The 13,368-nt window shown below is 43.3% G+C and overlaps 1 protein-coding gene across 2 annotated transcripts in view; it reads left to right on the top strand.

Annotated features, from left to right (window-relative positions):
• LOC147121954 (KN motif and ankyrin repeat domain-containing protein 4-like) overlaps positions 1 to 13,073 on the top strand; it is a 99,846-nt gene extending 86,773 nt beyond the window's left edge. The window contains exons 9-10 of one of the 2 annotated variants that reach the window (XM_085982546.1): positions 9,014 to 9,214; positions 11,496 to 13,073. In XM_085982546.1, the coding sequence (XP_085838672.1) occupies positions 9,014 to 9,214; positions 11,496 to 11,597 (303 nt within the window). In that variant the 3' untranslated portion in view covers positions 11,598 to 13,073. Of the gene's footprint in view, positions 1 to 9,013; positions 9,215 to 11,495 lie in introns of those variants that run through there. The other variant, XM_085982547.1, reaches the window with a different exon arrangement.
• The last annotated feature ends 295 nt before the right edge of the window (positions 13,074 to 13,368 follow it).

The following is a 13,368-nucleotide window of genomic DNA, read 5'->3' as shown; positions in this document are numbered from 1 at the left end:
TGTCCAATCCATAAGAGACCAACTAGATGAGTCACCCCAGCAACGAGAATCAGAGACCTCTGAAAGGTGTTATCTAACTCGAATCAGGAGGCCTCCTCAGAGACTGAATCTTTGAACTGTTTTGCATGAAGTTGTATATATATATATATATGTTATTATGTTATGTTAAATGGGGATATAACTGTTAAGCTAAAAAGGGAGGATTGTGGTGTATGTAACCTGTTCCACCTTAAGAGAACTACCTTAAGAGATGTACTACTTTCTCTTGGCTGCTGTATACTGTAATACTGTAATACCGGTGGTGACCACACCGGTATATAAGTGTTGTGTAGGGATTTGCTGGGCAGTTCAGCCCTGACCTCCGAATAGTAAAGACCTGTTAAAAGTTATTCTTGTTGTCTGTGTACAGTGATTGATCCTAAACATAACTGGGACACACAGACTCAACAAATGCGTGGCTGGAGAGATGGTGCAGGAGGGAGGGCTTTAGATTCCTGAGGCATTGGGACCATTTCTGGGGAAGGTGGGACCTGTACAAGCCGAACGGGTTACACCTCAACAGAGCCGGGACCAATATTCTCGCGGGGATGTTTGTTAGTGCTGTTGGGGAGGGTTTAAACTAGCTTGGCAGGGGGATGAGCTCCAGTATATAGGCGTAGAAAAGAGGAATAAGGTGCATAAAAGAGTGAGTGTATTGGATAGTACTAGAGAAGATAGTACTAGAGGCAGTAGTAGTACCATATTATTTAGGAGCAGACTAAGAAAGACTACGAAAAATTCAAAAATTGGTTTAGAATGCATGTACGTAAACGCACAAAGTTTGGTGAATAAGGTTGGTGAGCTACAAGCAAAATTAGCCATGTGGCAATATGATGTGGCAATAATGGAAACGTGGCTTAAAAACGGTGAGGACTGGGCACTTAATATTCATGGGAACAAGGTGTTCAGAAAAGATAGGGAAGGAAAAAAGTGGGGTGGGGTGGCAGTGCTGATTAGGAAGACACTGTAGTGTTGGAAAGGGAGGATGTTCTTGAGGGGACAAGGACAGAATCCATTTGGTTAGAGTTGAGGAACAAAAAGGGTATGATCACGCTATAGGGGGTATTCCACAGTCCTCCAAATAGTGAGAGGGAGGTAGAGGAGCAAATCTGCAAGGAAATCGCAGAGATATGCAAGAGCTATAGAGTGGTGATAGTGGGGGACTTTAATTACCTAAATATCGATTGGGATAATGCTAGAGTAAAGGGAAAGGAGGGGGAGGAATTTCTGAAATGTGTTCAGGAGAATTTCCTTGACCAGTATGTTCTTGGCCCAACTAGGAAGGAGGCATTGCTGGATCTGGTGCTGGGGAATGAGGTGGGCCAGGTCGACCAAGTGTCTGTGGGAGAACACTTGGGTACGAGTGATCATCTATCATAAGATTTATATTAGCAATGGAGAGGAGCAAGGAACAATCTAGAGTGGAACTTCTAAACTGGAATAGGGCTAACTTGAATGGGATGCGAAAGGATCTAACCAGGGTAAAATGGAAGCAAAGACTGACAGGAAAAACTGTAACAGAACAATGGATGATCTTTAAGGAGGAGATGTTCCAAGTACAGACTAGGTACATTCCAACAAGAGGGAAGGGTAAGGGAACCAAAGCAAGGGCTCCTTGGATGAAGAGGGAGATAAAGAAGATGATGAAACAAAAAAAGAGGGTGTATGATGAATGTCAGGTAACCAGACCAAATACAATAAGTTGAGAGGGGAAGTGAAGATGAAAATAAGATTGGCAAAGAGAGAATACGAAAGTAGAATGGCGGTTAACATAAAAGGGAACCAAAAATCTTCTACCGGCATGTAAACATTAAGCGGGTAGTAAGAGGCGGGGTGGGGTCTATTAGGACAAAGAAGGTGATATATGCTTAGAGGTGCAGGACAAGACTAGAATACTCAATGAGTACTTTGTATCGGTGTTTACTAAGGAGGTGGATGCTGACAAAATATTGGTAGAAGTGGAAAATGTAGAAGCAATGGAAGGGGTGAAAATTGATAGACAGGCTGGGTATGCTTAGAGTGGATAAGTCACCTGGTCCAGATCGCTTGCATCCCAGGTTCTAAGGGAATTTGGGGAGGAGATAGTGGAAGGGCTTACCATAATTTTCCAATCTTCCCTAGATGCAAGGGAGGTGCCTGAGGATTGTAAAGTGGCAAATGTGACACCATTGTTCAAGAAAGGGTGTAAGGACAATTCTAGTAACTACAGGCCGGTCAGTTTAACATCAGTGGTGGGTAAATCAAATCAAATCAAATCAAATCAACTTTTATTGTCATTGTTAGTGCACAAGTGCAGTACAACGAAATGTAGGCTTGCGGCTCCCGAGAGTGTACAATTTGGATTAGGACACTTAAACATTTCAACATACATTTGTACGTATATATTAGCATAAATATGACCATAATAAAGTGCATCAGCAGATGTGCAGGCTTTAGTGTTTATTTGTGGAGTTCAGTAGGATGACAGCCCTGGGAAAGAAGCTGTTCCTAAATCTGGTCGTACGGGTGCGAATGCATCTGTAGCGTCTTCCAGATGGTAGGAGGGCGAACAGACTGTGGCTGGGGTGGGTAGGGTCTTTGATGATGGTCCATGCCCTCCGTAGGCAGCGTTTCTGATATATATGTTCTATGGTCGGTAGCCGGGTGCCGGTAATGCGTTGGGCAGTTTTGACTACCCGCTGCAGGGCTTTCCGGTCATGGCAGCTACAGCCGCCGTACCATACCGTGATACAGTTTGTCAGGATGCTCTCTATAGTGCAGCGGTAGAAGTTAGAGAGGATCGGGGGTGACAGATTACATCCCTTCAGCCTCCTCAAGAAATATTGGCGCTGCTGGGCCTTCTTCACCAGAGAGGAGGTGTTGAGGGACCAGGAGAGGTCTTCCGTGATGTGGACTCCGAGGAACTTAAAGCTGGCCACTCTTTCCACCTCCGCCCCATTGATGTGGATGGGGGTGTGACTTCCGCCTTTGGACTTCCTGAAGTCCACGATTATTTCCTTTTGTTTTCTTGGTGTTAAGGGCCAGGTTGTTGTCGGCGCACCACTTCACGAGATGCTGGACCTCCTCCCTGTAGGCTGACTCATCATTGTTGGTGATCTGGCCTACTACTGTGGTGTCATCTGCAAACTTGATGATGGTGTTGGAACCATTAACAGCCACACAGTCGTGGCTGTTAACAGCCACAAAGTTTTAGAAACAATAATCAAGGAAAAAATTAACGGGCACTTGGAGAGGTTTAAGCTAATTAAGGAGAGCCAACACGGATTTGTAAAAGGCAGATCGTGTTTGACTAATCTAATTGAATTTTTTGATGAAATAACAGAGAGGATTGATGAAGGGAATGCAATGGATGTTATCTACATGGATTTTAGGAAGGCGTTTGAGAAAGTACCACATAGAAGGCTGGTTAAAAAAATTGAGGCTCATGGAATAGGTGGGTCAGTAGCAGCTTGGATAAGGAATTGGCTTAAGAAAACAGTGAGTTGTGGTAAATGGCTGTTTTTCAGAATGGAGGATGGTAGACAGTGGTGTTCCCCAAGGGTCAGTGCTGGGGCCACTGCTTTTTTTGATATATATAAATGACCTGGATATTGGAATACAGAGTAGAATTTCTAAATTTGCCAATGACACCAAACTTGGGGGTGTGGCAAAATAGTGAGGATGATACCAATCGACTGCAACAGGACATAGAAAGGCTAGCAGAATGGGCAGACAAGTGGCAGGTGAAGTTTAATACAAAGAAGTGTGAGGTGATGCATTTTGGCAGAAGGAACAGGGAGAGGCAATATACACTTAATGGCACAGTTTTAAAGAGTGTGCAGGGATAGAGGGACCTGGGAGTTAATGTGCATAGGTCCCTGAAGGTGGCGGGACATATTGAGAGAGTGGTTAGCAAAGCATATGGGATCATAAATAGAGGTATTGAGTACAAAAGTAGAGAAGTTATGCTGAATCTTTATAAAGCGCTGGTTAGGCCACAACTGGAGTATTGCGTCCAGTTCTGGTCACCACACTTTAGGAAGGATGTGAAGGCAGTTGAGAGGGTGCAGAGCAGATTTACCAGAATGGTTCTGGGGATGAGGGATCTTAGCTACAAGGACAGGTTGGAGAAGCTGGATTTGTTTTCATTAGAGCAAAGGAGGTTGAGGGGTGATTTGATAGAGGTGTACAAAATTATGACGTGTTTGGATAGGCTAGACAGGGAAAGGCTGTTCCCACTAGTTGATGGTACAAATACCAGAGGACACAGATTTAAGGTTTTGGGCAAGAGATACAGGGGGGATGTGAGGAAAAACTTTTTTACGCAGTGAGTGGTGATGACCTGGAACTTGCTGCCGACGGAAGTGGTGGAAACAGAGAAACTCAATGTTTTCAAGTGGAGACTGGATAGGCACTTGAGGGAAATAAACTTGCAGGGCTACGGGGATAGAGCAGGGGAATGGGACTGACTGGATTGCTCTACAGAGAGCCGGCACAGACTCGATGGGCCAAATGGCCATCTTCTGTGCCATTACGACTTTATGACTCTATGGGCGCGATCTTGCCAGCCCTGGGGAGGTGGGTTTGGAGGCGGGACTGCCGGGAAAATGGCAGAATCTGGGGGCGGGTACCCAACCCGCCTCCATGCCATCTTGCCAGGAGGCGGGTAGCTGTTCCGCACCGGGTCCTGTCTCCTTGGAGGCGGGAAGGGGATTAGTGCCACTTAACTGCCTGTTAACAGATAGTTAACAGGCAGATAAGAGGATTAACCCCATTTTACCCACACAAGTGCAGGCTTCCTGAAGGCTCCGAACCCCGCCAGGATCACCGAGGCGAGCAGTGGGTCTGCGGGGGTCGGAGGGGTGCAAAAGTGCACTGTGGAGGTAAGTGATGGGTGCAAGTGTGGAGAGGTGTGTATGAGGTAAGTGGAAAGTGTTAGTAAAAGTTTACTTACCTTTGTTTTTTCCTGCAGGCTTCAATCGGTGGGCATGCGGAGAGTCTCGCACCTCCGCAACAGAGATGACAGATGGCCAATGCATTCTCCAATGCAACAACCATCTAATTTTTGCTAAATAAAGAGGTTTGATGAGTCTTGAATTCAAGAACTCATCAAGCTACAGAGAATGTCAGTGTTTGACAGCTTCACAGAACTGTCAAACGATGACAATTCATCTGTCAAAATTTTCTGACAGATGAAACGTCATACGTTGACATTCTCTGTAACCAGCTTTCCCTTAACTGGCCTGCTAAGTCCGCTGGGTGGGCTTAACAAGGTCAATCAAGGTAAAATAGTGTGGGTTGGCCAGAAGTTGATGGAGGCAGGACTGAATCCCAACAATTGGAATCCCGCCTCCAAAAGCTCCCCATTGGCAAAATCCAGCCCTATGACTCTATAGCTCAGTTGAGGAAGAGATGTTATAAGCGCTCAGTCAATGTGGGGAGAGGGATTTCCAAGAGGTCACAGTGCATATCGATCTCAGCTTAAACACTTACAAGCTCAATAGACCTGCAAAATGTGCTCCAAAACCTCAAAACACAAAGATCTGGCATCTGAAAGTGAGCCATGTTACAGGTTAGCTTTTATGCTGAAGGTACAGCTGTCAAGTATTCAGTTAGTTGCTGAACCCGGCACAATCAGCTGGCGTGGAAGATGCTGAAAATGTAGTAACATGGGAAGAGCCTGTAAAAATCAGATTATCTAGGCAGTTAACAAGCTGTTAACTGCCTTAAGTGCCTCTCCTGCCACTTGGTATCGGGTCTGATCGGGACTCGCAGACCCGACACTTTGTAAAGTAGCGTGGAGGTGGGATGGCGATGGGTTCACAACCCGCCGTCAATCATTTAGATTTTCACTCCTGACCCGCCTCCAAACCCACCCTCTGAGCGCCGGCAAAATCACGACCTCAGTCTTTGTTTGCTGTAAAATACATTTGTTTGGCTGTAGGTCCTGTGGCTGTAAATCCTGCCCCACCTCCAACTCATTGGCTGACACAGTGGTGTCAATTAACACTCCGATCATTTATTTGGGCTGTGCTTGTGATCCTCCACATTCCCGAGTCCCTGGTCTCGGCTGTGCAGAGATGTCAAGAGGATGGTAAGTGCTGCCCACAGGGAAGGATAGGGAATTGGAGGGAGACGCATTCACAGAGTCACATACTTCCTAGTGGTTGACTCAGAGCACCACAGGCAGAGGTCCGGGAGAATGTCATAGAAAGATAGGAGCAGGAGTAGGCCATTTGGCCCATCGAGCCTGTTCCGCCATTTAATGAGATCATAGCTGATCATCCAAATTCAGTACCATTTGCCTCCTTAACCGCCTGCTGCACCTGCATGCTTACCTTCAGCGACTGGTGCACAAGGACACCCAGGTCTCGTTGCACATCCCCTTCTCCCAATCTATTGCCGTTCAGATAATAATCTGTCTTCCTGTTTTTGCCACCGAAGTGGATAACCTCGCATTTATCCACATTATACCGCATTTGCCATGCATCTGCCCAATCACCCAACCTGTCCAAATCGTACTGGAGTTTCTCTGCATCCTCCTCACAGCACACACGCCCACCCAGTTTTTGTGTCATCTGCAAACTTGGAGATATTACATCTAGTTCACTTGTCTAAATCATTAAAATATATTGTGAATAGCTGGGGTCCTAGCACCGAATCCTGCGGTACCCCACTAGTCACTGCCTGCCACTCGGAAAAAGACCCGTTTATTCCAACTCTTTGCTTCCTGTCTGCCAACCAGTTCTCTATCCAAGTCAGTACCTTACCCCCAATCCCATGTGCTTTAACTTTACACGCTAATCACTTATGAGGGGCCTTATTGAAAGCCTTCTGAAAGTCCAAATACACCACATCCACTGGTTCTCCCTTATCTATTCTACCAGTTACATCCTCAAAAAATTCCAGTGGATTAGTCAAACATGATTTACCTTTTGTAAATCCATGTTGACTTTGTCCGATCCTGTCACTGTTTTTCAAGTGCTCTGCTATTACACCTTTTATAATGGAGTCTAGCATTTTCCCCACTACCGATGTCAGGCTTACTGGTTTATAATTCCCCGTTTTTTCTCTACCACCCTTTTTAAATAGTGGGGTTACATTAGCTATCCTCCAATCCATGGGAACTGTTCCAGAGTCTATAGAATTTTGGAAGATGACCAGCAATGCATCTACTATTTCTAGGGCCACTTCCTTAAGTACCCTAGGATGTAGATTATCAGGCCCTGGGGATTTATCGGCCTTGAATCCCGTCAATTTCCCTAACACCATTTCCCTACAAATATTGATTTAATTCAATTCCTCCCTCTCATTAGACCCTATGTTCCCCAACATCTCTGGGAGGTTATTTGTGTCCTCCTTTGTGAAGACAGAACCAAAGTATGTATTTAATTGGTCTGCCATTTCTTTGTTCCCCATTATAAATTCCCCTGATTCTGACTGCAAGGGACCTATGCTTGACTTCATTAATCTTTTTCTCTTCACATATCTATAGAAGCTTTTACAGTCAGTTTTTATGTTCCCTGCAAGCTTACTCTCATACTCCATTTTCCCTTTCTTAATTAATCCCTTTGTCCTCCTTTGTTGAATCCTAAACTGCTCCCAATCCTCAGGTTTGCTGCTTTTTCTGGCCAAATTATATGTCCTCTCCTTGGATCTTATGCTATCCCTAATTTCTCTTGTTAGCCACGGTTGAGTCATCTTTTTTGTTTTATTTTTATGCCAAACAGGGATAAACAAATTCTATAGTTCATCCATGCGATCTTTAAATGTTTGCCATTGCCTATCCACCGTCAACCCTTTAAGTAACGTTCCCCAATCCATCCTAGCCAACTCGTGCTTCATACCATCGTAGTTTCCTTTATTTAAATTCAGGACCCTAGTCTCTGAGTCAACTACTTCACTCTCCATTTTAATGAAGAATTCTAACATATTATGATCACTCCTCCCCAAGGGGCCTCGCACAACAAGATTGCTAATTAATCCTTTCTCATTACATAATACCCAGTCTAAGATGGCCTGATCTCTAGTTGGTTCCTCGACATATTGGTCCAGGAAGTCCTTACCAAGTTTTTGACAGCAGCCCTGGCACTGGGGGACTAGTGAAGGAAAACTTGCAAAAAGGCTCACAAACAAATGCCTAGTTGATTTCATGCACTGAGGTATTTTCTGACTGCTGCAAAATATAACTGCCGGTGACTAGTGGGCAGTCGCACTAGTCTTGAGGCTAGTTAATCAGACTGGTGCAGGGGATTAAAGTTATTTCAATAATAACTTGTGACTTGCATGGCTGGAGGCTGACACTGAGGATATGACTACAGGCTGTGGTCAGCGTGGGTCCGTTGTTTTTGCCTGTGCCCCTTTTTCATCGCGTCCTGCAGGCACTTCATTACTGTCATTACTCTCCGAGGTGAGGAAGCTAAGGTCAGAACTAACGCTGTCTTCTAGCAAGTGGGAGACTAAGTAGAACTGCTCCCAAGTACTGTTAAGAAGAAAATCGATCCTGTGTCGACTATTTGGCTTTACATATTGAATAGACAAAAGAACAGACGAAAATGACGGACAGGAAAAGACCAGCTGGTCCATCAAGCCTGCCCCACACTCATGATGGCCGGAGCATCTTAACTTGACCCTAGCACCCCTCCTCCCCCACCCCGAGCTATGTAATCTCCTGGGGGAGGTGAAAAACCCAGGACCAATAAGGGAAAAAATACTTTGGAAAATTCCTCTCCAAATCCCTCAGGTGATTGAAGCCAGTTCAGGAGATAAAGATGAATCAAATATTTTCAAAACATACTAGGGTCAAAATTCCTCGAGTCCGAGGCAGCACCAATTCCACGCCACCCTTCGTGCCCCAGGGTTAAGCTCATATTTTTGGCCGGACCTTGTGGTCAGGCCTTAAGCATTGGTATAACACAATCATTTCAATTCATGACCTAAATATCATTTTTAAAATGATAACTACTAAAGATGACTGTTTAATTACTTTTTGCAGGCAGGGCAGACAGCATTAATACTGGCTGTCAGTCACGGAAGGATCAATATGGTGAAAGCCCTCCTGTCATATGGGGCTAATATGAATATCCAAGATGATGATGGATCCACAGCACTCATGTGTGCAAGTGAGCATGGGCATGTGGAGATCGTTAAGCTTCTCTTGGCTCAGCCTGGGTGTAACACAGCACTAACTGATAAAGTGAGTACAGACTCATGCAGTTTTAGGTCTGTTCTTTCTTTCATTATCTTCCTTCTCCATATTTTCATTTATTGCTCATCCCTATTCATTCTTTCGCTGATTGTTTCCCCATTTCATTCATCAATTTACCTCAGGTTGCACATTCTCTGTGCACACAATCTTCACTCCTCTCAATACAATGGATAAATCTCTAAATCTGCATCTCCATTCCCTTCATGGGACAATGAAACTGCAACTGCTGCTGCTATTTACCTTTGGCTCCTCCTTTGGCCCTTCTTTATCTATTAACCGTGTTGGCCTCAGTATCTTGTCTGTTTATACTCCATTATTTCCATTGCTATTTTTCCTGTAAGAAGCTAGATTTCCTCTTTCATGCATCAGAATCTCTTCATCTCTATAGATTCCAACTTGAATAATGCTCCCAAAGGATGGCTCCTAATGCCAACCTCATACAGGATATTGAATAAGCTTGGCATTTGATTGTTGAGTCTTCACTCCCCTCTAGCCTCCAACCTCTTTCTCCATCATAACCTTTCATGCATTTTGCTATTTTATTGAAACATTTAGTAAATTTATGCTCTTGTCCCTCCTAAGCTCCCAATACACCAATCAACACATTCTTTCTCCTCCCTCCATCTATACTATGTTGAAATCAAGACTCGTGGAGCTGTCTTCTACTCTAACTCATTCATTCCCAGGACATCAAACCCATGGAATACTTGCCTCCCACCTCCCTCAATCTTTCCTTCGCCCTACAGTTTCAGGCTTTTAAAACCAAACCTTGTCATCACCCAATCACAATTCCTGATTCCTTTTATTTACTCTTTTAAACCTTGGTACCTACACCATTGGCCTGCCCTTCATCTAGATTTCTCAAAAAAGTTCCTTCCTATTAACTAATGAGAAACATCAAGAACCTGCTACTGTAATGTCCGTGTTGCATCTTACTAATTGTTTATATACCTAATTATTTGCTTTAATAGAATCAAAGTATATATGTTCTATGTTTAAATTTCTGTAATTATTTGATCTAATGAGCTTTATTTTAAAAATGGGATGCAGAAGATTTCATGTTATCCATTCACTTCTGGGACTTGAATTGGCATTTAGACGGATGGGATCAAGGTCCTCCCCTCTTTGCCAGCTGCAATGACCTGCCGCAGCCCAGGCCCACAGCACAGAACTGCTTACAATGTGGCACAACTTGGTCATTTCAAAGAGGCCACATAAACAGCTGATGTGGGAATTTAGAAAGTGTCACAGTGGTGCAGGTGAGGTGTGCTCCTCCGAGGTTTGGGTTGAGCTACATTATTGAGACAAAGTAGAGGGAGCTTTACTCTGCTTCAGTATACTGACCTGGGAATACTTGATAATGACACTGAGTACCCAAAGCAGAAAAATGTTCCATTACATCCTTCAGCTTGATGAGCACAAAAATTCACTAAAAACATATATTTAAATGTTATTTACATTTCTTGCAACAATCTGCCTGAGTACACTTGCTGGTTACTTTTGAATATATTAAATTGATTGGTTAGTGATTAGAAGTGATGTTGCAGTTTTTTAGTGTCTTTATTGCCCATGAACATCAATTAAATGCGAATAGTTTATTGTATTTCTAGGTAACATGTTAATTGCTACGGAAAGATTATTTCAAAGGAGGATTGTTGTGATTGTTCCCAACTGTCTATGTCTAAGATAATTATAGGGATTATTCCAAGCACCTCTGTTAGTTCTGTGGTGGTTGTCAGTGGCATACAATAGAAGTGTACTCATAATGCTGTCCCAGGGTTCAGAGGGTGCCATTTACCATCTGCCTCTTCCTTTACTGTGGCCTTTGGCAGACTTGCTGTGTCACATGCCTTGTGACCAAACCGGGATTAAGTCCTTTTTTTAAACTGTCCAGGAAGACACAGGAATTTTACTAGGAAGGAGGGTGATGTCAATTTGCATGAATCAAATGAATAGATCCCATTAAAATGAAGCTACCTAATAGAACTACTGGTCCCACAGTTTTATTTTTTCTTTCCTTTCCTGTGGGAATAAGCTTCGCCACCACTTGATAATTCTCCACAGCTGTGTGATTTGAAGCCATGAATTTCACACACAGAGTGGTAGGCGCAGACCTGCATCCCATATCTCTGTGATGCAGCATTCCTGAGAGTGGCCCTTGAGCATAACGTTGGCAGGGAATGTGGCCTTTTACAAAAAGTTGTTGACGAATTACATATCACATGTTCAGTGTTTCATAGTCTGCTTCTCTCTCTTACTTTCCCTGCAGGATGGCAGTACTGCTTTGACCATTGCACAGCAAGCTGGGCAGAAGGACATTGTTGTGCTGTTGAGCACCCACATGGATTGTGGCATCTCTCCCGCCCTTTGATTTACATTCACTGCTGCCTCCCTTATTCCTCCACAACCAGAAACAAACAGTAAAGACACTTATTTCTGAACTAACAGCTGTGACTGCCACAACCTCACAGCTCCTAATTACTCATTTGAAAAGTCACACAACCCTTTGAACCGAGCAAGTTATCCTAAGTATTTTAGCACACGTTTTAATTTCTCCTGCTCAGCCATCCAGTTAAAAGAAATTGTGTTTATGCCTGATATCCTAGCTTGAATTGCTCCCCAAGTCATAATTTCTCTGTCTTAATAAGTGTACCTGACTGTTCCAAACATTCTAAGCTTTTTTATGTAATAATTCTGCAAAAATCCTGCTTTGTTTCAAACAAGATGGACACGAGATTCTGAGTTGCATGTATGTTACCCAATTAATGTTGTATGCTCATTACAACAGTATTTCATTGGCTGTAAAGCGCTTTGAGACGTCTGGTGGTCGTGAAAGGCGCTATATAAATGCAAGTCTTTCTCAATGCCTTAATAGTTGAGATGCACAAAAAGAGATGATTCACTTAATATTACATTAGTTTATGGAAATCCCATTCCAATTCTGACAAAAACATTCCGGTGCAACACTCTCTGTAGAACAAAGATAAAATACAAACTACATTTGCTGTAAGGCACTTTAAGAATATTTATGTGCTTGCAATCTCTTCAAATTCACATGTTTTGCAAAGCGTTATTGGAAAACAGGAGAATCTATTGGTGAGAGTTCACTATCCTTGAGCTGAAATTATTTGGATTCAAGAGCAACTATAGTGCTGTAGCATTTTGGGTTTTATTGGCATCGCCTGAGCAGAATTTTGTTAATTTATAATATTTCTTGGATATTAAATTCAGTATTTCTGTTGACTTAACATTTAACGCCAGCTAACATGAAATCTAGATTATTGCCACTGCAATTTAGATAGTAATTAGAAAACAATGAAGTTGTTGAGTACATTCCATAGACATCCCCACCCTGGTGATAGATGATTCTTGGGTAGGTCAGCAGATGGAGCAGCCATTTGACTTTTGTACCTTACTGTACATTCTAAGCAATGGGAGGCATGTCAGGGGTCTAACAGCAAATGGTCATATCATTAAAGGATCATTTTTGGCCAGCAACATAGATTGTTTTCAGTCAATATGGGTGGAAGACCCCTTGTGGGTTAATTAAATGAGAAAAGCTTTTTGTCCACACACAGACCTAGCCAAGATTGCTCTCTCTCTCTCTCTGTCAGTCAGAAAGACAGAGACTCAAGGAAGGGAAACAAATGGGCAGCCTGCACCAGAGGAATATATGACCAGTTAGCTTGAGATTACTTAGCTCGTCTAAAAGGTAGGAAGAGTTGCTTTTTATTTATTTCAATGGTACAATGAATGGTAGGAAAAAGATGATTCTCACTGAAAAACTGTACTCAGTAATTCATGTAAAATAATTTTATGTAAAATAAACCAGTTTATTGATTGGCAATCATGCCTCATCTTACTAGAGTGCCTTCAGTCCACCCTCCTTAAAGATGGGAGAACAAATATTGCAGCACGTGTATAGAATATCTGGTATACAAAATAATGGTGCTATGTCAGTCAAAGCTCAGTGGGTAGCACTCTGCCCTCTGATTCAGAAGGTTATGGGTTCAAGCCCCACTACAGAGACTTGAGCACATAACCTAAGCTGACACATCAGTGCAGTACTGAGAAGAAGTGCCGCACAGTCGGAGGTGCCATCTTTCAGATGAAATGTTAAACCAAGGTCCCATCTGCCCTCT

This window comes from Somniosus microcephalus, chromosome 3, assembly GCF_052327205.1.
Source record: "Somniosus microcephalus isolate GS21.2 chromosome 3, FLI_Smic_1.0, whole genome shotgun sequence".
In the NCBI taxonomy this organism is placed as follows: Eukaryota; Metazoa; Chordata; class Chondrichthyes; order Squaliformes; family Somniosidae; genus Somniosus; species Somniosus microcephalus.
Note: the sequence above shows the minus strand (reverse complement) of the source record. Positions and strands in the feature narration are given on the sequence as shown.